The 25905-nt window shown below is 43.0% G+C and overlaps 1 protein-coding gene across 1 annotated transcript; it reads right to left on the bottom strand.

Annotated features, from left to right (window-relative positions):
• Positions 1-23954: 23954 nt before the first annotated feature.
• LOC123151675 (ethylene-responsive transcription factor ERF039) lies at positions 23955-25060 on the bottom strand. Its single transcript, XM_044571343.1, has one exon. It carries the CDS (start codon positions 24986-24988, stop codon positions 24239-24241), a length of 750 nt encoding a protein of 249 aa, XP_044427278.1. The 5' UTR covers positions 24989-25060; the 3' UTR covers positions 23955-24238.
• Positions 25061-25905: the final 845 nt, after the last annotated feature.

The raw sequence follows: 25905 nt of genomic DNA, 5'->3' as shown, positions 1-25905 counted from the left end.
CTCTCGCAGGGGAGTATCGTAGGTATGACGCAATCAAGTAGACTACCAATTAGAATGCCAAAAAAAGTAGAATACCAATTAAGCATATAAATAACATGCCATGGCAAAAAATAAAAGAGAAGGTACTAGTATAGTATCACGGCTTTCATGGAGGCCGATTTTTTGAAAATGTCAAATTTCAAAATCTCGGTTTTAAAAAAAAGGAAACATTTGTACAAGTAAACAAGGATTTGAGGTGTATGTGTGTAGAATTTCAAGATAAAATACGTTGAAATGCGACCTGTGTAAAAAAGACAAATTCATAGTCTGGGAGGATGAATAATATCATGGGTTAAAAAGCCCCAGATTTGTTTTTTTCTGCACAATCTTCATGGTCTGGGAGGATGAATAGTATCATGGGTTAAAAAGCCCCATTTGGTTTTTTCTTCACAATCCTCATTTTAACGTGTTTCGTCCTGAAAATTTAGACAACTGTGCATTACGTTGTCATGTATGTCTGTATTTTTTTCAGATTTTTTTTAAATGTAAAAATATGAATTTTCATGAATGTTGAATTTTGCATTTGGAGGCCTTCATGGAGCTCTGCCTCCAAAAGCAATTTCCGGTACTAGTATCATCTCATAATAAGTGAGGCATGAGTATGAGTCTACGAAGTTATAAATGAGTTCATCTATGATACAACCAACTTAGTACAAGTATGATAACTATGCATTATGGAGTTATACTATCATAAATACGCATGAGGCTGGAAACATGAAAGGTCATGCAGCTGCGGGCCACGCACATGCGCGGTTGTTTCGGCCGTCCGGTTGCTTTGCGATTCGTAAAGTCATTGGATTTCGCACAAGGGCACACTAAGTCTTAAGTTTTAGGTTTCGAAACTTAGTTTTCGTGATTGCTCATACCATGTTTTAAGTTTTCTTCTTTTGCTCGTTCGAAGTGTCAGTAGTTGAAACTTCACAAAGTTTTAATCATGAAACATATTCAAAATGGATATTCTTTGATGCACTTATAACAAGAAACACGAATATGCAAACAAAACTTAATTTTAACTTATGGTTCAAAAGATATAAAATACTAAAAATTGAAAGCAAAAAAGAAAAATGAGATTACGTGCCCTGCAACTGCGTGCCACAAATCCCCTCCCTACATGGTATTAAGATACTACCCACTGTGAGAGGTCTAAGCATTTTGCATGTTGGACCAAGTAATGGTAACCAAGAGACGCAATGTTACCTTTTCTTGCAGGTTGGACATATATGACAATTTCTTAACCATTTCACCCATAGAACCATAAAAAAACTCCAACCACAAAGGTGTAATTTTATCTCTTAAGGTTGCACGGCTCTAAGAAGTTGACTATCAGACTCTTTAATTTGTTGGGTTTCTATTTTACAATTTTCTAAAGTCCACGTTTACTAAATGTAGACATACATAGAACTTTATACTTGGCAATAATAAAGTTATGGCATGGCCATGGGTTGTCATAACCATGTTTGCGCAATTAAGTTTTACTTTTCATTAGGTAATTCAAATCTTCCCGTGTATAGCTAGGTTTATACTAAGGATCGGGTAGCTTTTGGCACCAGAACACTAGTGCTTCTGGGCTGAAAATGCTTTAAAAATTGTGATTTTTTTTGGCCAGGTAATGTTGGAATACTATGTGCATCTGCAAATTTTTCTTGAAAATGACACCTTCCATGAATTGGAAAAGCATTAAGTGCACTACTTTGGTACTTTTGCTGTTCACGTAATTTTATACAAGCCACAAATCAAATCATTTTCCCACCAAACTAGCACGGTTGCCCTAGCAAAATGCAAGAGCACCATTTCTAGTACTCCCTCCATTTTAATATACAAGGCCAAAACTCATATTATAGTTACCAAGGTAAAATTTAATGCCTTGCTTCGTAAACTAGCTTTTTTTTGTTAACTGAGATCATTAATGCACTTCATGCATGCAAGGAAGGAATGGGAAGGAAAGGGCTGAGCGTCATTATGACTGTAGGCATGTAAGTATTAAACATGTTGATAGTCCAGGAAACATCATTAATCTTTGCCTCGATTACTGTTGGTGGCCTTGTATAGATGCGAAATGTAATTTTCATAGTGGCCTTGTATAAGCAAATGGAGGGAGTATGACCAAATGCTAAGTATTTACTCCCATTTATCCTCTTAATTGCAAAGTCAACTATGCTCAAATAGAAACCCAACAAATTAAAGAGTCTGGCAGTCAACTTCTTAGAGTCATGCAACCCTAAGAGAGAAAATAAATAAGAACTCATCGTAGATGCTCATGTCCAATCACTCATCAGCCAATATTTTTGTATGCCCCTAAAATGAGTTCGTTATCAATAGTATTGATTGTTTACCATCCGCAAAAAAGTGTCTACTTTTTTTAGAGAAAAGGTATGAGCCCGACTTTATAAATAAAGCCACCAGGCAGCGTTCACCACAAATAGACAACCAGAATAAGGGTAGCAATCACACATAAAGTACTAGAATGCAAGGAGTACATGACACCCAGGCCAGCGAACGACATGCAGGCCAAGAGATTAAGACAGAGCACAAAAAAGGGACCACCAAGTTCCTCTAGCCATCTGACTGGTGTTGCAAAAGTGAAGTAGCAGTGGCCTGAATCTTGGCAGACATCAGGTCAAAAGCCTCGCGGTCGGCCTCCTTAGTCAATAATCTCCACTGCTGGAAGAATAGGCAGGATTTAAATAAGCAATCAGTAGGTTTAGTGGGAAAGATATGCTCGATAGTGAACTTGTTCCTAGTTGTCCACAGCGCCCGGCAAATAGCCGGGAATCCCCCAGAACAACCGCTTAGAGGCCCCAACCAAACTAGAAGCAAGGGTCCTGAGGTCCGAGAAGGAAGAAGGACTCCAAGTCACGTGGAGCCAGGAACTGATACAACACCAGACGAACTTTGCCAAAACACATTCGAAAAAGATACGATCTGTATCCTCCATCTGACCACACAATGCGCACCTGTCGGACCCAGGTCCATTATGTTTACGAATTTGATCAGCCGCTGGCAGCCGCCCTCTGTAGGCTTGCCACAGAAAGATCTTGACCTTAGGAGGAATACGGGCCTGCCAAATCGACTTGAACTTGGTGGCAGGAGTACCAGAAATAAGCTTAACGTAAAGCGACTTAACAGGAAAAATGCCCAGAGGCAGAATGGGGCCAGATCACCGAGTCCTCCCCCTCCGAGAGCACAGGGATACAGGCAACAAGACGCTGCCAGTCATCCAACTCTTCAGGAGAGAGAGAGAGAGAGCGACGAAGGGCCAAGTCCCAATTATTACCGGAGAGCTCAGAGATAGAGGTCTCTGGATCCGGGCAATAGGAAAAAAGAACCGGAAAGGAAACCGCAAGGGGGAGGTACCGCACCACCAGTCAAGCCAAAAGCAAGTGAACTTGCCATTACGAACCACAAATTTAATGAGATATTTAAACACCGTTCAGACTTTGACAAGGTCTTTCCAAAATTGAGATCCACCCAAAGAGGAAGCAAACATAGAACTGGAATTAGGGAAATATTTGGCTTTAAGAATGTTGAGCCAGAGCAGGTTCTCCGAGGTAGTCATGATCTTCCACCACCATTTGGTGATGCACTTGTTCATAATCACAGTGTCTATAATGCCCAACCCCCAAAGGTTCTTGGGTCTATACATGTGTTTCCATTTAACCAGCCTATATTTGCGTTTGTTATCCGCAATATTCCAATAGAACGCACACCTGTGCTTATCAAACCCCGCATGCGTACCAACGGAGAGAAGGTAAAAGCCCATCAAGAACATGGGAAGGGATGAGAGGCAGACATTGATAAGGGAAACCTCGTCAGCTTGGGTACACTAGTAGAAAAAGGGCCATTTGTCCCGGTTCATAAGGCCCATCTGTCCTGGTTGCGGAACCGGACTAAAGGGTCGTTACTAATGCCCTTGGCATTTAGTCCCGGTTCTTATACGAGCCGGGACAGATGGGCCTCCATGTGGCCGCTGTGGCGAGCCCAGGCAGGAGGGCCTTTAGTCCCGGTTGGTGGCACCAACCGGGACCAATAGGCATCCACGCGTTAGCTGTTCAGGGGCTAGGGTTTTTGTTTTTTTCTGAAAGGGGGATGGATTTGGGGTTTTTGTATGGTTAATTAAGGTGTTTCATATATTGTGTTAGGTAGCTAATTAATTAATAGAGAGAAGTGTCATCTCTTATCTCCGTGCTTGATTGACGCTACGTACTATACGTATAGAGAGGCCCTCGACACGCTAGCTAGTAAGAAAATGAAGGAAACCATTAAGTACAGAAGTTCATCATGCATATCGAGAGAAGTGATCGACCTCTCCTTCTCCGAGAGATTGGTCGAACAAGTTTTCATATTATCTATCCGACGCTACTGGCTACATACATATACAATATGTAAGATCTGTTACAATCCCCTAGCATCTGAAATCAAGTTCCACATGGTATTCTCTGGCTTTATAGATGACGTGGTCAAGAAAGAATCCCGCTAATTCCTCTTGAATTGCTTTCATGCGATCTTCTGGTAGGAGTTCATTCCGCATCTCCAACGTCTAATTTGAAGAAGGGGGTTAATACATATATATGAATGAAACTCAACAGAAATGATGGTGTAATAAAATGAAATTGTGAATATTATTGCTTACGCACATCAAATTGTCTTTTAGAGTAGCCCCGCTTATCTTTGCAAGTCGCGTTGTAGATGAACTCGCACACGTAGTATCCATAGAAATCATTCCCTTGTTCCTGCCACAAGCACTTTACGAGAAATAGAGGTCAATCAAACTAATAATGAAGCATTATAAATGGCATTGATGAAAGTAGCTAGAATCAACGGGATCGAGATGCGCGGAACTAGCTAGCTAGTACTACTTACTTTTAGGTATGTCCATCGCAGCTCCCCCGGCAGTCCCGGAGCTTGTGCGGTGAATACTTTCCAAACCCTGCGAGACAAACAAAACAATTACTTGATATCAGGAAATGAACAAAAAGTTGCCGATATGATGCGATAATGATCGATTGAACTTACTTCTCGAGCATTTTAGTCATGTCCACATAGGTCTCGGGAGATTTTCGTCTCGAGTCTAAGACGGTTACTCGTCCCTGCTCAAGCTTAATCTCCAGGAGAATATAGTGGAAGTTGCGCACGCATGCATAACTCATCAATTACATTACTATAACCTCGCTCGAGTAATAAGGGAAACCGAATATGCACAAGACAGTAACACTCACTCGAAGTTCTAAGGAAAGAGTATTTTATATTTGTTTTGATTTACTATCTATGATTTGAGCAAGTTGGCCTCAGCATCATCTGCATTATTTTCAACCTCAAATTTATCTATGAGATTTGTGTTAATGAACCCAATATCATAAATTTCTGCTTTTCTGCACTTGACGGTATTTCTGCATAATATAGTGAGGATAATCATATATACATGCAATGAAAGAGCTGAGCTATATATAGAGACTTAATGACAGAAGTAGTACTTACAGACAGTAGCAAGTGACCGTTAATTTATCGATGGCCTTTTGATTGAACCACTGAAAGAACTCAAATGGAACAGTCAACAAATCAATTCCAACAAGGTCGTGCTCCTCTTTAACTCTCAGATACAAAGTATTCGTCCCCCCAGACTCTCTGCAGGTTTTCATGTACCAATCATGGAATCTTCGTATCATCGTTGTTAGAGATTTTTCATCTTTGACAAGAGGCTTCCCGTAATGGTATTGGTGTTCTTCCACCTCCAAGAAATCATAATGTACATCGTTGGGCAGGTAATCTTCAAGATTGCTATAACTGGGCACCATCCCCGGATCATTAGCGACGATATCGCTAGACACCTTGAGCGGGGGGGGGGGCATGATTGGTCCGCTTGTTCACTGAGCTGGGCAATTTTTTTCCCAACTCGTCGTTCTGCTAACCTTCGATCACTGATAGTATTTCCCGAGCGCTTCGCTTCGATATATGCCTTTGCAGTAATGCGCCCATAGTTGGTTTTTGGCGGAGACTTTGGTGGTTTCCTCGGGGCATCGAGTGTGCGCTTTGCTTTCACCCGGTCTACCTTCTCCTCCGGAGGTGGATGTCTCTTTGCTTTCACCCCTTCAAAGAAGTCATTCACTTCCATGTGTGATTATCTCCCCCAACACCGCTTCTGTTGCTTCGTCTCGGGGGTGCAGATCCATAGTTTCTGTAAATATTTACAACATGGCAATTATTATTCAAACATGATAGATGGATATATTAGTGGCAAACATAGAACTGGCTCGCTAAGCATAATAAGGAATCATATTAGTAGCCTGGCCTCGACGCTTCTCTAGGGTTTGGGTGGCCTCGGCAACGCTTCAAGGGTTTGGGGTGGCCTCAACAACGCTTCAAGGGTTTGGGGTGGCCTCGATGACAACGCTCTTTTAACTTGGTAAATTTGGGTGGCCTCAAGAGAGTTTGTCGATCGGGTAGGGGCGCGGCGGGAGGGGGTAGGAGACTGACATTGTTTTTTTCTAGGGTTTGGGTATCCTCGAGAGTTTTGGTCGAGCGAGAGGGCCGAGGGGTCTCCCCTGGTATAAGTTATCACGGTCGAGAGGGGGTATATATATCGACCGCCCCTCATGTCGAAGTTATCTGGGAGGGAGTTATATATATCGACAACGACGACATACATACATGGGAAAATAATATTATCTGGGAGGGGGTATATCGACAACGACATACCCGATAAAAAAATAAGAAGACGAAGAAGAAATAAAAAGAGGATAAGAAGAAAGGAATAGAGGAGAAGATCGAAGAAAAAAAGAATAAAAAAAGAGGACAAGAAGAAAGGAATAGAGGAGAAGAAGAAAAAATAGAATATTCCTCTAAAGGAATAGAGGAGAAGAAGAAAGGAATATTCTATTTTTCTTCTTCTCCTCTTCTTTTTCTTCTTTTTTCCTCTTCTTATTTATTTCTCCTCTTCTAAAGGAATAGGGAATGACTTTCATTCTCTTTCTATCTTTTGTCGTGGTCGGGCTTTGAGTCTAACTCAATTTCACACCTTGTAACACAGGCAAGAACTCTTTCTTTGACTGTTCCATTTTGAACTACTTCAAAATCTTGTCAAGGTATGTACTCATTGAAAAAACTTATCAAGCGTCTTGATCTATGTCTATAGATCTTGATGCTCAATATGTAAGCAGCTTCACCGAGGTCTTTCTTTGAAAAACTCCTTTCAAACACTCCTTTATGCTTTGCAGAATAATTCTACATTATTTCCGATCAACAATATGTCATTTACATATACTTATCAGAAATGTTGTAGTGCTCCCACTCACTTTCTTGTAAATACAGGCTTCACCGCAAGTCTGTATAAAACTATATGCTTTGATCAACTTATCAAAGCGTATATTCCAACTCCGAGATGCTTGCACCAGTCCATAGATGGATCGCTGGAGCTTGCATATTTTGTTAGCACCTTTAGGATTGACAAAACCTTCTGGTTGCATCATATACAACTCTTCTTTAATAAATCCATTAAGGAATGTCGTTTTGTTTATCCATTTGCCAGATTTCATAAAATGCGGCAATTGCTAACATGATTCAGACAAACTTAAGCATAGATACGAGTGAGAAACTCTCATCGTAGTCAATACCTTGAACTTGTCGAAAACCTTTTGCGACAATTCTAGCTTTGTAGATAGTAACACTACTATTAGCATCTGTCTTCCTCTTGAAGATCCATTTAATCTCAATGGCTTGCCGATCATTGGGCAAGTCAAATCAAAGTCCATACCTTGTTCTCATACATGGATCTCATCTCAGATTTCATGGCCTCAAGCCATTTCGCGGAATCTGGGCTCATCATCGCTTCCTCATAGTTCGTAGGTTCGTCATGGTCAAGTAACATGACCTCCAGAACAGGATTACCGTACCACTCTGGTGCGGATCTCACTCTGATTTACCCACGAGGTTCGGTAGTAACTTGATCTGAAGTTACATGATCATCATCATTAGCTTCCTCACTAATTGGTGTAGTAGTCATAGGAACAGATTACTGTGATGAACTACTTTCCAATAAGGGAGCAGGTAAAGTTACCTCATCAAGTTCTACTTTCCTCCCACTCACTTCTTTCGAGAGAAACTCCTTCTCTAGAAAGGATCCATTCTCAGCAACAAATATCTTGCCTTCGAATCTGTGATAGAAGGTGTACCCAACAGTTACTTTTGGGTATCCTATGAAGATGCACTTCTCCGACTTGGGTTTGAGCTTATCAAGATGAAACTTTTTCACATAAGCATTGCAATCCCAAACTTTAAGAAATGATGTCTTAGGTTTCTTGCTAAACCACAGTTCATACGGTGTCATCTCAACGGATTTAGATGGTGCCCCTTTTTAATGTGAATGCAGCTATCTCTAATGCATAACCCCAAAACGATAGTTGTAAACCAGTAAGAGACATCATAGATCGCACCATACCTAGTAAAGTACAATTACGACGTTCGGACACACCATTACGCTATGGTGTTCTAGGTGGTATGAGTTTGTGAAACTATTCCACATTGTTTTAATCGAAGACCAAACTCGTAACTCATATATTCGCCTCTGCGATCAGATCGTAGAAACTTTATTTTCTTGTTACGATGATTTTCCACTTCACTATGAAATTCTTTGAACTTTTCAAATGTTTCAGACTGATGTTTCATCAAGTAGATATACCCATATCTGCTCAAATCATCTGTGAAGGTCAGAAAATAACGATACCCGCCGCGAGCCTCAACACTCACTGGACTGCATACATTAGTATGTATTATTTCCAATAAGTTTGTTGCTTGCTCCATTGTTCTGGATAATGGAGTCTTAGTCATCTTGCCCATGAGGCATGGTTCGCAAGCATCAACTGATTCATAATCAAGTGATTCCAAAAGCCCATCAGCATGGAGTTTTTTCACGCGCTTTATACCAATATGACCCAAACGGCAGTGCCACAAATAAGTTGCACTATCATTATTAACTTTGCATCTTTTGGCTTCAATATTATGAATATGTGTATCACTACGATCGAGATCCAACAAACCAATTTATTGGGTGTATAACCAAAGAAGGTTTTATTCATGTAAACAGAATAACCATTATTCTCTGATTTTAAATGAATAACCGTATTGCAATAAATATGATCAAATCATATTCATGCTCAATGCAAATGCCAAATAACATTTATTTAGGTTTAACACTAATCCCGAAAGTATAGGGAGTGTACGGTGATGATCATATCAATCTTGGAACCACTTCTAACACACATCGTTACTTCACCCTTAACTAGTCTCTATTTATTCTGTAACTCCTGTTTCGAGTTACTAAATTTTTTAGCAACCGAACAAGTATCAAATACCCAGGGGCTACTATAAATACTAGTAAGGTACACATTAATAACCTGTATATCAAATATACCCTTGTTCACTTCGCCATCCTCCTTATCCACTAAATATTCAGGGCATTTCCGCTTCCAATGACCAGTACCTTTGCAGTAGAAGCACTTAGTCTCAGGCTTAGGTTCAGGTTTGGGCTTCTTCACTTGAGCAGCAACTTGCTTGCCGTTCTTCTTGAAGTTCCCTTTCTTTCCCTTTGCCCTTTTCTTGAAACTAGTGGTCTTGTTAATCATCAACACTTGATGCTCTTGATTTCTACCTTCATCGATTTCATCATCATGAAAAGCTCGGGAATCATTTACATCATCCCTTGCATACTATAGTTCATCACGAAGTTCTACTAACTTGGTGATGGTGACTAGAGAATTCTGTCAATCACTATTTTATCTGGAAGATTAACTCCCACTTGATTCAAGCGATTGTAGTACCCAGACAATCTGAGGACATGCTCACTGCTTGAGCTATTCTCCTCCATCTTTTAGCTATAGAACTTGTTGGAGACTTCATATCTCTCAACTCGGGTATTTGCTTAAATATTAATTTCAACTCCTGGAACATCTCATATGGTCCATGACGTTCAAAACGTCTTTGAAATCCCAATTCTAAGCTGTTAAGCATGGTGCGCGAACTATCAAGTAGTCATCATATTGAGCTAGCCAAACATTCATAACGTCTGCATCTGCTCCTGCAATAGGTCAGTCACCTAGCGGTGCATAAAGGACATAATTCTTCTGTGCAGCAATGAGGATAAACCTCAGATCACGGACCTAGTCCGCATCATTGCTACTATCATATTTCAACTTAGTTTTCTCTAGGAACACAAATAAATCATAGGGAAGCAATAACGCTAGCTATTGATCTACAACATAGATATGCAAATACTATCAGGACTAAGTTCATGATAAATTAAAGTTCAATTAATCATATTACTTAAGAACTCCCACTTAGATAGACATCCATCTAATCATCTAAGTGATCACGTGATCCATATCAACTAAACCATAACCGATTATCACGTGAAATGGAGTAGTTTTCAATGGTGAACATCATTATGTTGATCATATCTACTATATGATTCACGCTCGACCTTTCGGTCTCCAGTGTTCCGAGGCCATATCTGCATATGCTAGGCTCGTCAAGTTTAACCCGAGTATTTCTGCGTGTGCAAAACTGTCTTGCACCGATTGTAGATGGACGTAGAGCTTATCACACCCGATCATCACGTGGTGTCTGGGCACGACGAACTTTGGCAATGGTATATACTCAGGGAGAACACTTTTATCTTGAAATTTAGTGAGAGATCATCTTATAATGCTACCGTCATAACTAAGCAAAGTAAGATGTATAAAAGATAAACATCACATGCAATCAAAATATGTGACATGATATGGCCATTATCATCTTGTGCCTTTGATCTCTATCTCCAAAGCATCGTCATGATCTCCATCGTCACCGGCATGACACCATGATCTCCATCATCTTGATCTATATCAATGTGTCATCACATGGTCGCCTCGCCAACTATTGCTCTTGCAACTATTGCTATCGCATAGCGATAAAGTAAAGCAATTATTTGGCACTTGCATCTTATGCAATAAAGAGACAACCATAAGGCTTCTGCCAATTGCCGATAACTTCAACAAAACATGATCATCTCATACAACAACTTATATCTCATCACGTCTTGACCATATCACATCACAACATGCCCTGCAAAAACAAGTTAGACGTCCTCTACTTTGTTGTTGCAAGTTTTACGTGGCTGCTACGGACTGAGCAAGAACCGTTCTTACCTACACATCAAAACCACAATGATAGTTCGTCAAGTTAGTGTTGTTTTAACCTTCTCAAGGACCGGGCGTAGCCATACTCGGTTCAACTAAAGTTGGAGAAACTGACACCCGCTAGCCAGTATCGCGTAAGCGTACGCGTAATGTCGGTCCAGGTCGCTTCATCCAACAATACCGCCGAACCAAAGTATGACATGCTGCTAAGTAATATGACTTATATCGCCCACAACTCACTTGTGTTCTACTCGTGCATATAACATCAACGCATAAAACCTGGCTTGGATGCCACTGTTGGGGAACGTAGTAATTTCAAGAATTTCCTACGCACACGCAAGATCATGGTGATGCATAGCAACAAGAGGGGAGAGTGTGTCCATGTACCCTCGTAGACCGAAAGCGAAAGTGTTAGCACAACGCGGTTGATGTAGTCATACGTCTTCGCGATCCGACCGATCAAGCACCAAACACACGACACCTCCGAGTTCTGCACATGTTCAACTCGATGACGTCCCTCGAACTCCGATCCAGCCGAGCTTTGAGTGAGAGTTCCGTCAGCACGACAGCATGGTGACGATGATGATGTTCTACTGACGCAGGGCTTCGCCTAAGCACCGCTACGATATGACCGAGGTGGATTATGGTGGAGGGGGGCACCTCACACGGCTAAGAGATCCAAGGGATCAATTGTTGTCTCTCCAAGGGGTGCCTCCCTCCTCGTATATAAAGGAGTGGAGGAGGAGGAGAGGGTCGGCCCCTATGGCGCGCCCTGGAGGAGTCCTACTCCCACCGGGAGTAGGATTCCTCCCCTTCCCAAGTAGTAGGAGTAGGGGACAAGGAAAGGGAAAAGGGAAGAGAAGGAAGGAGGGGGCGCCGCCCTCCCCCTAGTCCAATTCGGACTAGTCATTGGGGGAGGGCACAGCCTGCCTCTCTCTCTCTCTCTCCCCTAAAGCCCAATAAGGCCCATATACTTCTTCCCCCGTATTCCCGTAACTCTCCTGTACTCCGAAAAATACCCGAATCACTTGGAACCTTTCCGATTCCGAATATAGTCGTCCAATATATCGATCTTTACGTCTCGGCCATTTCGAGACTCCTCGTCATGTCCCCGATCTCATCCGGGACTCTGAACTACCTTTGGTACATCAAAACTCATAAACTCATAATATAACCGTCATCGAACTTTAAGCGTGCGGACCCTACAGGTTCGAGAACTATGTAGACATGACCGAGACACGTCTCCGGTCAATAACCAATAGCGAACCTGGATGCTCATATTGGCTCCTACATATTCTACGAAGATCTTTATCGGTCAAACCGCATAACAACATACGTTGTTCCTTTTGTCATCGGTATGTTGCTTTCCCGAGATTCGATCATCGGTATCTCAATACCTAGTTCAATCTCGTTACAGGCAAGTCTCTTTACCGTTCCGTAACACATCATCCCGCAACTAACTCATTAGTTGCAATGCTTGTAAGGCTTAAGTGATGTGTATTACCGAGTGGGCCCAGAGATATCTCTCCGACAATCGGAGTGACAAATCCCAATCTCGAAATACGCCAACCCAGCAAGTACCTTCGGAGACACCTGTAGAGCACCTTTATAATCACCCAGTTACGTTGCGATGTTTGGTAGCACACAAAGTGTTCCTCCAGTAAACGGGAGTTGCATAATCTCATAGTCATAGGAACATGTATAGGTCATGAAGAAAGCAATAGCAACAAACTAAACGATCAAGTGCTAAGCTAACGGAATGGGTCAAGTCAATCACATCATTCTCCTAATGATGTGATCCTGTTAATCAAATGACAACTCTTTGTCTATGGCTAGGTAACATAACCATTTTTGATCAACAAGCTAGTGAAGTAGAGGCATACTAGTGACACTCTGTTTGTCTATGTATTCACACATGTATCATGTTTCCGGTTAATACAATTCTAGTATGAATAATAAACATTTATCATGATATAAGGAAACAAATAATAACTTTATTATTGCCTCTAGGGCATATTTCCTTCAAAAAAGGCTTAGGTTGTTAGGCAAATGTAAAACCAAGGTTGGGCTTTGCTGGAGGAGTTTTATTCAAAGCGAACTGTCAAGGGGTTCCCATAACACCCAACCGCGTAAGGAACACAATATCATGAAATATAACACCGGTATGACGGAAACTAGGGCGGCAAGAGTGGAACAAAACACTAGGCATAAGGCCGAGCCTTCCACCCTTTACCAAGTATATAGGTGCATTAAAGTAAATAAGATATAATAATGATATCCCAACAAATATCAATGTTCCAAAATGGAACAAACTTCATCTTCACCTGCAACTAACAACGCTATAAGAGGGGCTGAGCAAAAGCGGTAACATAGGCAAACAACAGTTTGCCAGGAAAGGAGAGTTAGAGGCTTGACATGGAAATATGGGAGGCATGATATAGCAAGTGGTAGGTATCGTGGCATAGCAATAGAGCGAATAACTAGCAAGCAAAAATAGAAGTGATTTCGAGGGTATGGTCATCTTGCCTGAGATCCCGCAAGGAAGAAGAACGAGTCCATGAAGAAGACAAACAGACGTAGTCAAACGGATCCTCACAAACGCGACGTTATCAGAACTAACCCGAAGAAGAAACACCGGAAAGAAGTAAACAATATAGTAAAACAACCATCACATAAACATGGCATGATGCACAACCAAGTATGATGCATGTCCAGTTTAAATATGCATGTCATGGCAAAATGCAACAAGCAAAACTACGAATTAAGTGGAGCTCAATATACAACGAGTTGCACATTGAAGAAACACCACATTTAATTATTTAGTTCTCTCCTGTTTAGGTACTCAACAAAATTAAATGTTGGTTAACATGGCAAGAGGTGGAGCATAAGTAAACTAAACATATAGGCAAGTTTAAATGAGGCCGAAAATAACAAACAACAATTCTGGTAAATCCCCATATGCATTTAGCAGTTTGGTGCAACTACAATTTTAAACATTTAAATGTTATTATCATGATGCGAATGACATGTGCAAGTTTTATGTAGTATTAATGAAAATGTTGACATGATAAGATATGAGGCATTTGTCATCGTGGCGGAAACGAAAGGGGTGCCACGGCAATGACAGCGGAAATGGTGCCCCGGCAACAATCCGATTCCAGTAGCTCAGGAAGATACCGGTGCAAAAGGAAAAGTGATGGGAGCGTGTCATGCGATGAACGGTGGGATGCTCCCGGTTACCGGGTTCCCACGGTTCGACGACGGTGTCAACGAGGAAACAACTAACGTTCACGGGCGGATACAACATCTAAACATGCATCTCATACAACACGTCACATGCATACGGACCACGACATCGTTCCGGCGGATATACCTTTCAAGGGTGCATTTGGGACGGAACGCGTTCGTCGAAGGAAGTAGTGGTACATAGGTCATAGTGGAAGTAGTGGTTCACGTTTCGTAGATGTTCGGGGTCACGGCGAGGAACTTGACATCCACGGGGTCTTCGAGGGTCGACGGTAGTTGTTCTATGCATCGGGCGTCAAGGTACTTGTCGTTCTTAGCGATTCCGAAGACGGTGGTAGTGGTACACATATTGTCGGGGAACTTGTCAGTCTGGTCTTGGCGACGGTAGTTGCGCATAGATCATAGACGTTCTCGGGTCATGAGTAGAAGTACTTGGCGCATCGTCATGGTACTTGGCAAAATTCTCCGAGAAGATATTTGACGGTCCGGGTATGGTTCTTCGCGTATCGTTCTTGCCGATCCAAAACCAAGCTAGACAAAAGGGCCCCGGGTGGGCAGCAGCAAGGTAGGGCGGTGCGCGAGCAGCGACAGAAGATGCCGGAAAAACCAACACAGGTCTGGGCATGGCTTGAAGCAGAAGAGGCTGCGATGGTTATGCTCGGAGTAGGGGCATCTCGGCGCCAGCAGCTCGATGCAGAGCAGGCGAAGCAGGGTCGCTGCTGTCGAGCAGCTGCTGATAGCCAAGCAGCGGCATGGAGGCGGGGAAGCACGAGCAAGGCGGTGAGGGTGACGGGGCAAGGCGAGATGGCGCGGCGGTAGAGGAGCTCGAGCGCGAGGCGGGCGTGGGCGCGCGTGGAGGGGCACGGGGTCAAGCTCCTGGTGCTCGACGAAGACGGCGCGGAGGAAGAGGAGTCCGGCAGGGGAACTGACGGAGGAGCTCGCTGAGGCGCGTCCTCCAGGGAAGCAGCGGGCGAAGCCGACGCTCGGGCAGGCGCAAACACAGAGAAGAGGAGGCGGGACGCGCACGAGGAGATGCGGGAGGCGGGGCCCTTGGACTAGAGCGGCGGCGGAGGTTGGTGGTGCGGCGCGAGGAAGGAGAGGCCGACGCGGTCACGCGCGGGCGTCGGAGATGGGTGCTCGCGGCAGGAGGGGGTCAGGTCGAGGCGCGAGGGTTCGGCTCCTCTGTGCGGCGGCGCCAGGAGGAAAGGTCGAGGGAGAGAAGCGGGGATCGAGGCTAGGGAGCGGTCGGGCTAGGTTACGGGAGAAGTGGGCCTTGGGGGATGGATGGGCCGGCCGGTCTGATGCTGCAGAGAGGCTATGGATGGGCCTTGGGGAAGCAGGCCGTCCTGGCTGCTGCCTCTCTCTCCCTCCAAATTCTTTCCTTTTTTTAATTTTTTTTGTTTATATAAATAAACAATCAACAAAGGGGAAAATCCAGGGGTTTTTGGTTAGGGATATGAGATATATAAATATATATCTGGAACCCTGGATTTATGTAGGGTTTGAATAAATTGCTCTTGCATTTTTAGAAGCTAGAAAAATAATTAGAATTTGAATTATTCTCAAACTTCAATCATTTTTGAACCTGACCAAAACAACTTTGAATGGGATGAAATCTGACGGAGAGGGTGTAGGAAAGAGGCAAGATTTATAGGGAAAAGATGAACATTAAAGGAGGAGGAATAAAGTCACTTGCAAAGACATGAAAGAAGAAGGAAGTGACCGGTGATGATGCATGGGTGTGGCTTGAGAGAGAGATGACAAGGAAATATATGAAGTTGAGTAGGATAAAAGAAGAGTTGAAGAGTAGTGCAATTGTGTTATGGGTGATTCCAAGTTAATGGAATATTTATAATAGCTCCCTAATAATAGTAGGAGACTTTCATATGTTATAAAGAGAATTTCACCATGTGAACTCCCTCGATTTAAATGGATCAGAAATCCATGCAATTGATTTAAGTGAGTTTTAGTTAGCTTTAAGAAAAAGATGTCATGAAGACATGATGCAATGCACATGATGCAATGAAGAATGCAATGAACCAAACAAATCACACGATGAAACCCGGAAACCCTGAAAGGCATATGAAGCTCCGATCTTGGGGCATCACACAGGGGAACGCGATGGCACTCACAGCGAGGTGGCGTCGGCGACAGCGGATGGCGAAGGCGCGCTCGGGGGCGAGGGCAGGGGCGCACGGGCTCGGTGACGACGACGGCGACGACGACGACGAGGCACGAGCGACGGCGACGGCACGGTCGAGGGCGACGGCAGGGGCGGCGGACGGCGTCGGGGCAGCCTGGCGGCGTTGATGAGCTCGGCGTCGTCAGGAGGCAATTGGCAATGAAACTGTCAAATTTTCTAAGTGTGGGCTTATATAGTAGGACCTTTGGTCCCGGTTGGTGGCATCAACCGGGACGAATACCCCCCTTTGGTCCTGGTTCGTGCCACCAACCGGGACGAAAGGTCTCTTTTCAGCAGCCCAAAGGGCGGGAAGCGGTGGGCTTTGGTCCCGGTTGGTGGCACCAACCGGGACTAAAGGGGGGCATTGGTTCCGGTTGGTGCCACGAACCGGAACCAATGCACCTCTTTAGTCCTGGTTGGTGCCACCAACCGGGACCAAATGCCTTGCACAGCGGGGTGGTGGTGGGAGTTTAGTCCCACCTTGCTAGTCGAGAGGGGCGCGCAGTGGTTTATAAGCCCCACTGCCGCACCCCTCTCGAGCTCCTCTCGATTGCAGGCTTACGGGCCTAATTATGACTGCTATGCCTGATGGGCCTACTGGGCCTTATGCGGGCCTGAATCCTGGCCCATGGATGAGTTTCTAGTGGTATTCAGGCCGTGGTGGCCCAGTAGGTGGCAAACAAATTTCCCAGTTTTTTGTTTTCTTGTTTGCTTTATTTTTTGTTTTGTTTCTACCTACAACAAAATACTTATTTATTTTATTTTATTTTGTTTCTAATTACTTATTTATTTTATTTTATGATAATTCTTTTTGCTATTAAAGTCTCTAACAAAAAAAGTTCTTAATGAACATTCTTTTTGCTTTTAATGATTTTGAATAGAAAATACTTTGATAATTTTAGTTGCATCAATTTTATATAATTTTAGTTTCATAAATTTTAGAGGTTCCTTATAATGTTTTGAACAGAAAATACTTTGATAATTTTAGTTTCATAAATTTTATTTATGTTATTAAATTTTATTTTATTTTATTTTGTTTCTACTTATATATTTTATTAAAGTTTATATTATTTTGTTTCAAATTACTTATTTATTTTATTTTATGATAATTCCTTTTTGCTGAAAGACCTTGAAATTCGTAGTATCATCATCATTTTATTTTATAATAATAATTTGATATTTTTCATGCATTTATGATTTTTTTGAGCTTAATGACCCTGAAATTGAAAAGCACTACAAATGAACTCTCAAAAGGTTAAAAGTTGGCATGGTATCATCATTTCACCCACGTAGCATGTGCAAGAAAGTAGAGAGAGTTACGGCCAAAACTAGATGCACTTCGTGTACAAAACAGAAAATCTCTTTCGAAGTATCAGGGTTTCATACGGAAACTCATCTGTTACAAAGGGATTTCATTTTTTGGAACTTATTTCAACTCCAGACTTTTTGTGTGTTCAAAATATACCATTGAAAGCCACATCATCAATTTTCAACCCTTTCTGACTTCATTTGTTATTTTTCATGCGTTTACTGATTTTTTTGAGCTATAAGACCCTGAAATTCAAAAACATTCCAAATGAACTCTGAAAATTTTGGAAGTTGGCATGGCATCATCATTTCACCCATATAGCATGTGCATAAAAGTTGAGAGGGTTACGGCAAAAACTAGATGCACTTCGTGTACAAAACAGACAACCTCTTTCGAAGTATAAGGGTTTCATACGGAAACCCGTCTGTTACAAAGGGATTTCATTTTTTTAAACTTATTTGAACTCCATACATTTTCTGTGTTCGAAATGCACCATTCAAAGCCACATCATCAATTTTCAACCCTTTCTGACTTCATTTGTTATTTTTCATGCATTTACTGATTTTTTTGAGCTAAATGATCTTGAAATTGAAAATCACTACAAATGAACTCTGAAAAGGTTGAAAGTTGGCATGGTATCATCATTTCACCCACATAGCATGTGCGAGAAAGTAGAGAGGGTTACGGCAAAAACTAGATGCACTTCATGTACAAAACAGACAATCTCTTTCGAAGTATCAGGGTTTCATACGGAAACTCGTCTGTTACAAAGGGATTTCATTTTTTGAAGTTATTTCAACTCCAGACTTTTCGTGTGTTCAAAATGCACCATTCAAAGCCACATCATCAATTTTCAACCGTTTCTGACTTCATTTGTTATTTTTCATGCATTTACTGATTTTTTGAGCTATAAGACCCTGAAGTTCAAAAGCATTCCAAATTAACTCTAAAAATGTTGAAAGTTGGCATGGTATCATCATTTCACCCACATAGCATGTGCATAAAAGTTGAGAGGGTTACGGCAAAAACTAGGTGCACTTCATGTACAAAACAGACAATCTCTTTCAAAGTACAAGGGTTTCGTACGGAAACTCGTCTGTTACAAAGGGATTTCATTTTTTTGAACTTATTTGAACTCCATACTTTTTCTATGTTCAAAATGCACCATTCAAAGCCACATCATTAATTTTCAACCCTTTCTGACTTCATTTGTTATTTTTCATGCATTTACTAATTTTTTTAGCTGAATGACCCTAAAATTGAAAAGCACTACAAATGAACTCTAAAAAGGTTGAAAGTTGGCATGGTATCATCATTTTACCTACATAGCATGTACTAAAAATTTGAGAGGGTTACGACAAAAACTGGATGCACTTCGTGTACAAAATGGACAATCTATTTCGAAGTATCAGGGTTTCGGACGAAAACTCATCTGTTACAAAGGGATTTTATTTATTTGAACTTATTTCAACTCCAGACTTTTTGTGTGTTCAAAATGCACCATTCAAAGCCACATCATCAATTTTCAACACTTTCTGACTTCATTTGTTATTTTTCATGCATTTATTCATTTTTTGAGCTATAAGACCCTGAAATTCAAAAACATTCCAAATGAACTCTGAAAATGTTGAAAGTTGGCATGGTATCATCATTTCACCCACATAGAATGTGCATAAAAGTTGAGAGGGTGACGGCAAAAACTAGATGCACTTCGTGTACAAAACAGACAATCTCTTTCGAAGTATAAGGGTTTCATACGGAAACTCGTCTGTTACAAAGGGATTTCATTTTTTGAACTTATTTGAACTCCATACTTTTTCTGTGTTCAAAATGCACCATTCAAAGCCACATTATCAATTTTCAACCCTTTCTGACTTCATTTGTTATTTTTCATGCATTTACTGATTTTTTTGAGCTGAATGACCCTGAAATTGAAAATCACTACAAATGAACTCTAAAAAGGTTGAAAGTGGGCATGGTATCATCATTTCACCCACATAGCATATACTAAAAAGTTGAGAGGGTTACGACAAAAACTGGATGCACTTCGTGTACAAAATGGACAATCTCTTTCGAAGTATGAGGGTTTCGGACGAAAACTCATCTGTTACAAAGGGATCTCATTTATTTGAAATTATTTCAACTCCAGACTTTTTGTGTGTTCAAAATGCACCATTCAAAGCCACATGGATAGATAAGTGACCAAAATAATAGAAGTTCATCATCACATTATGTGTGTCAAAAACCATTACAGATTCACATGGATAGATAAGTGACCAAATTAATAGAAGTTCATCATCACATTAAAAACTAAGTACATACATAGTTCTCATTGAACAACATATAGCTCTCCAGAGCATCTAGTTAAACCATATATTGAAACTATGTGAAACCTTTCAATGCAATAATAAATGCGATCATAATTACAACCAAGGTAAAAATTGATCCAACGGCATAATGATACCAAGCCTCGGTATGAATGGCATATTTTCTAATCTTTCTCATCTTCAACCGCATTGCATCCATCTTGATCTTGTGATCATGGACGACATCCGCAACATGCAACACCAATATCATCTCCTCCTCCTCAATTTTTTTATGTTTTCCTTCAAGTAATTGTTTTCTTCTTCAACTAAATTTAACCTCTCGACAATAGGGTCGGTTGGAATTTCCGGTTCAACTGCCTCCTACATAAATAAAATCTATGTCAACTAGATGGGCATAATTGTCATAAACAATAAATGAACCAAATAGTTATAAAATATAATATATACCACATCCGAATCATAGCCAGGATGAGGGCCGACGGGGGCGGATACCAAAACCATCGCACTATATAAGCACAAGCAATAATAAAGTAAGAAAACTAGACAAGTATCTATCTAAAGTAAGAATTTTTTTTCTTTCAGAAGAAGATAAGAGGCTCACCACAGTGGTGCAGGTGACGAGATCGGCGCGGGCGATCGACGGCGGTGAAGACGGGGACAGGACGTGACGAACCACTAAACCTAGACAAATCTCGGGGAAAATGGAGCTTGGAGGTCGAGCTTCGAGAGGAAAAAGCTTAACTAGTGTGGCTTGGGCATTTCATCGAACACCTCGTGTGCATAGGAGGTGAGCTAGAGCACCCAAATGCCCTCTCCTCGCCGGCCAGAAAAAACAGAGTACTATGGAGTGCTCTGCTGCAGCGACGGGGTATATATAGGCAACTCATTTGTCCCGGTTCATGGCTGGAACTGGGACTAAAGCCCAGCCTTCTGTCCCGGTTCGAGCCAAGAACCGGGACCAATGTTTGTGGGCCAGGAGCGAGGCCCATTGGTCCCGGTTCGTGCCTGGAACCAGGACAAATGGGTCCATACGAACCGGGACCAATGCCCACGAGGCCCCGGCCGCCCCCCTCGGCTCACGAACCGGGACGAATGCATCCATTGATCCCGGTTTGTGGAAGAACCAGGACTAATGGGCTGGCCAGGCCCGAACGAAACCCCCCCTTTTCTACTAGTGGTATTATATCTGCCCCTCCAAGGCATAACTCGACTGCCCACTTTAGTTACCGCGGGAGCGAAGTCTCTAGCAAGGAGCTTGTCATGAGAGACAGGGAGGCCAAGATATTTGAGAGGAAAGGAGCCCAAAGAACAATTAAGCAGATGTGAGACCCGCAGGGCCTCGGAATTTGACATCCCTGTAACAATAACTTCGCTCATAATTGTGTCATCTGCGCATTGGAGGTGGGTTATCCCCTCTGGGACGAGGTGAGAGCTAACGAGGGAAATGTGCCCAGCCGCAGCCGCCGTCGACAAAATGTTGGATAAGGTATCCGTGACAAAATTAAACAGAAGAGGGGAGGCCGGGTCTCCTTGCCTAAGGCCCCTGCCATTGTTGAAAAAATTACTAACCCTGCCATTAAGCGAGACCGTAATGTGACCACCCGTCACTAACTGCATAATCATGTGCACGTAGGCCCCATCAAAGCCTTTTGCGAGTAGGACTTGCCGCAAAAACTTCAAACTAACCGAGTCATAGGCCTTCTCAAATTCAAGCTTAAGGATCACCGCCTTGGTACCTCTCATATGGATATCATGAACAATTTCATGAAGACACAGGATCCCGTCCAGAATGAATCTCCCTTTGACAAAAGCTGATTGGAAAGGGGAGAGAACTCGATGAGCGACGGGGGAGAGGCGCGTGGCAAAGCCCTTGGCAGCCAATTTCGCAAAGTTATTAATGAGAGCAATGGGTATGAATTGAGAGATGATATCGGCACCCTTGACTTTAGGGATGAGGGTGATGACAACGTAACTCAACCAAGATATATCAACCGTCCCCAAACAGAAACCTTGGATAACAACACAGACAAGATTGCACAGCTGGGGCCAGAACTTCCTAAAGAAAGGAATGGAAAAGCCATCCGGGCCCGACACCGAGTTAGAATTGGCCTTGCAAATGATCTCAAAGATCTCCTCATCAGAAAAGTGGGTAAGTAAGGCTTCATTCTCCTCAAAGGTAATCTTCTCCTGATCTGTTAAAAGAATTTGTGTATCTATCCATTGCATTATATTAGTTGTGATGTATGTGGTGAAAACTAACATGTTTAAAATCATGTGTGGCTTGTACTTTTCATTTCTATTTTAACTTTTTTTAGCCGAAACCGTAGAACAATCATTCTACGGTATTTTCATTTCATAAGAAAAGAATATATGTGTTCAGAAAATAATGAATATGGCGTACATAATTAAAAAATATAGAATACAGACATAAAGTAGCCAATCGGAGTCAGAATTCTCGTATATATAAACATGAAAATAATGTCTCAAAATGTTTTAAAATATGAAAAATTGATAATAAAGAGATAACTGTGGTGAGGACTAGGGAGACAAGCATATTTGTTCTTTCTCAGCGGTATGTTTCCTTTAGGGTTTCTCAGACGTATGTAGACCCAATAATTTCTCAATGACCAGGACCTGGCCTTCTAGAGGCTTTCCTACTGTGAGATTAACGTTGGCGAGTCATGTCACTTGAAAACGCCACTTGAGCCTTTGAGTGACATGACCGGCACATACATACAAGCGGCCCATCGGGCTTTCCGGCCCCGGAGATTGCGTTCGTACAGCAGATGATATTGAGCTGATCGCATGCACCTTTTTTTTTGCATGGTTGATTGCAAGCACCCTGCAGATAGCTAGGGCGTGTAGCCAGCCACTTGCACTGTCTAGTGATCTCACTTTTTTTTGGCGTGTGGTTACCTACCTAGAAGCAACTAAATAATACTAATGTTAAAAACGTTTTTATATTATGAGACGGAGTGAGTAAATTTTTAATGATGCAAATACAACACGTTCATGGCTGGAAAGTATGCCAAGTAGTGATCGCAAAATGCCAACGGCGGTCGACCTCTATGGAGGTGGGTATTTGGAAAAAATTGAAAAACATATTTTAAAGTTTTAAAAAATTCTGAAAAAAATCATACATGTTAACATGGATATATTCTACATGTGTGTAAATTTTGAAGATGAAATACATTATGATGAGAGCTACACAAAAAAGACAAATCGTGATTTTCAAACTGATGAACAGTGCGACCACTGTTCACTATTAGAAATGCACGATTTTCTCTTTTTCGTGTAGCTCTCGCCATACTGTATTTCGTTGTGAGATTTTATACACATGTAGAATACATCCATATGAATGTGCAGAATTTTTTTCAGATTTTTTTGAAACTCTAAAATGTAATTATTGTATTTTTTAAAATATCCACCTCCATGGAGGTCGCCCGCCAAAAGCCCTCACTCGAGTAGTGCTGCACTATAGACATATCACACATGCGAACACTCCTATATGCGTAGTTATTCTCTCGCAAGTACATGATGCCTGCCGGCTGCCGTACCGAGATATTTGTGAAAGGCATTTGGCAAACAAGAACGAGTGCCAAGAGCAATCAGAATCCGAGGCATCAAAACTTTTTCAGCCTCCAATCGTTATATATGGACAGCTGTATGTGTCTGAATACGACATGTAGAGCTAGAAAGAGATTTTTACGTACAGTTCAGGTACGTACATATATTGGCATTGCATTGCATGATTGCATGTACATGTACGTATCTACAACTTGCTTACAGACGTGTACTGAGGCACCGATCATTATTAATGTGCATCAGTATCAACCACCTATAGATCACAGGCATGGGTAGCCAGAAATAGTCAAACTAAAGGACGAAAAAATTAGAAGCTGACAAGAGAGAAAGAAATTCCATATTCACAAGTCAAGAAAGAGCGAGAGTGACGGATTATTTGCTACTATTACAGGTTCCACAAGAGCGCACCGAACCCGGACGCGGCGATGCCATCGGGCTGCCCCCAGAACTGGTACGGCTCCAGACCGAGCGCGGGCACGGCCAGCTCGTCGTGCGAGCCAATGCCCGCGTGCTCCCCCAGCCACGCTGGTTCGTACCACGGCTCGGTGACGGGGTCTTCCCAGAACGTGCCCCCGAACGCGACCTCAACGGCGGCCGCGATGTCCTCGTCGATGGATGGCAGCTCGATGATTTCCTCAAGCTCGTCGTCGACCTGGCTCGACATCTGTCCGCGGCGCCACAGGGGCGACGTCGCAGCCGCTGGCATTGGCTCCGTGCTCACGCCCGCGCCCACAGAGGCAGGGTCCATGGCCGCGGCGCGGGCTGCCGCGGCCTGCACGTCGTGGGGCGCGGCGGAGGCCGGGCGCGGCAGGGACGAGGCCAGCTCCGGGAAGTTGAGCACGGCTGCAGGGCCCTTCACCACGAGCGCGGCGGCGTCGTGCGCGCGCGCCGCCATCTCTGGCGTCGGGAAGGTGCCCAGCCAGATGCGCGACTTCTTGCGCGGCTCCCTGATCTCGGACACCCACTTCCCCCACGCCCTCATCCGAACGCCGCGGTACCCCCGGTGCCGGCCGCCCGCGCCATTGCCTCCGGAATCCCTCTCCCTCTTCTCCAGAACTCCGCCTCCCGCCGTGGTCGGCGATGGCGGCGGCGAGGCGGACGAAGACGCCGGGCTGTTCAGCTCAGAGTCAGGCATTTCCAATGCAAGTACGCGCTCCCGACGATGGGTTCTTGAAGCTAGCGGGGAAGCTCAGGGCGGGTTTTGTAGCGGCTGTTGGGAGCGCCATGATGCTGACGTCTCACCAGCGGACGTCCTTGTCGCGGCCGTCCAGTCAGCAACGCTCCTCCTCTCTCCATCTCTCCAGATCTCTCTGTTCATTTTTCTAGATCGATCTACCTCTCGAGTCTCGACCTCTGCCTGAGTTGTGCCCTCTTAACGGATAAATTTTTGAAGAGTCAAGAGACCGTTGCAAAGCAGGATAAAATTGCTTACGAACATAAGCTAATGATGCGTACGTGCTGTGCAATTTACATTTACATATTGTTTGTGGAGAGATGAGTGCGTTCTTAACTTGTTGCCATCGTATTAGTTTCACAGTGATGAGGGTTTTCAGTTTGACGATGCAATGACAATTGGAGTTGTGGAATTGGATGGCTTTCTGTCAATCCGGGTACCTTTTCTCCTTTTTGACATGGCAATCCATGTAGGTCGATGGAAACATTTGCTTATCGTAGAAGCTTTTGTATAAATGACTGCCAACGCCGTCCGCTGAAACACACACTATACTTGTCTGCGGACATGGATACAGAAGCCGGCCATCCAACCATGTTCGCATTCATTTCAAAGCAAATTTGAGCAACACAAACACGACAAAATTCATTAAAGCTCGGACATAATTTACATGAAACGAACGATATTTCGTTTGTTCAACTTAAACCCTAAAACATTACACTACCTTGTAGCGGACGACCACCTCATACGCATGGCCGGCCTAGCCAGCGGCGCTGTTGGAGCTGTTTGTGTCGTCGTCATCGGAGTCCTTCCAGCAGCGGAAGGGCGCGGGGACACAACAGTCGTGCCTGTCCGCCGCTTGGCGCTTGCACAAGTGCCGA

The sequence above is a fragment of the Triticum aestivum genome, chromosome 7A, assembly GCF_018294505.1.
Source record: "Triticum aestivum cultivar Chinese Spring chromosome 7A, IWGSC CS RefSeq v2.1, whole genome shotgun sequence".
NCBI classification, from domain to species: Eukaryota; Viridiplantae; Streptophyta; class Magnoliopsida; order Poales; family Poaceae; genus Triticum; species Triticum aestivum.
The sequence above is the reverse complement of the archived record's forward strand: the minus strand, read 5'-3'. Positions and strand labels throughout refer to the sequence as shown.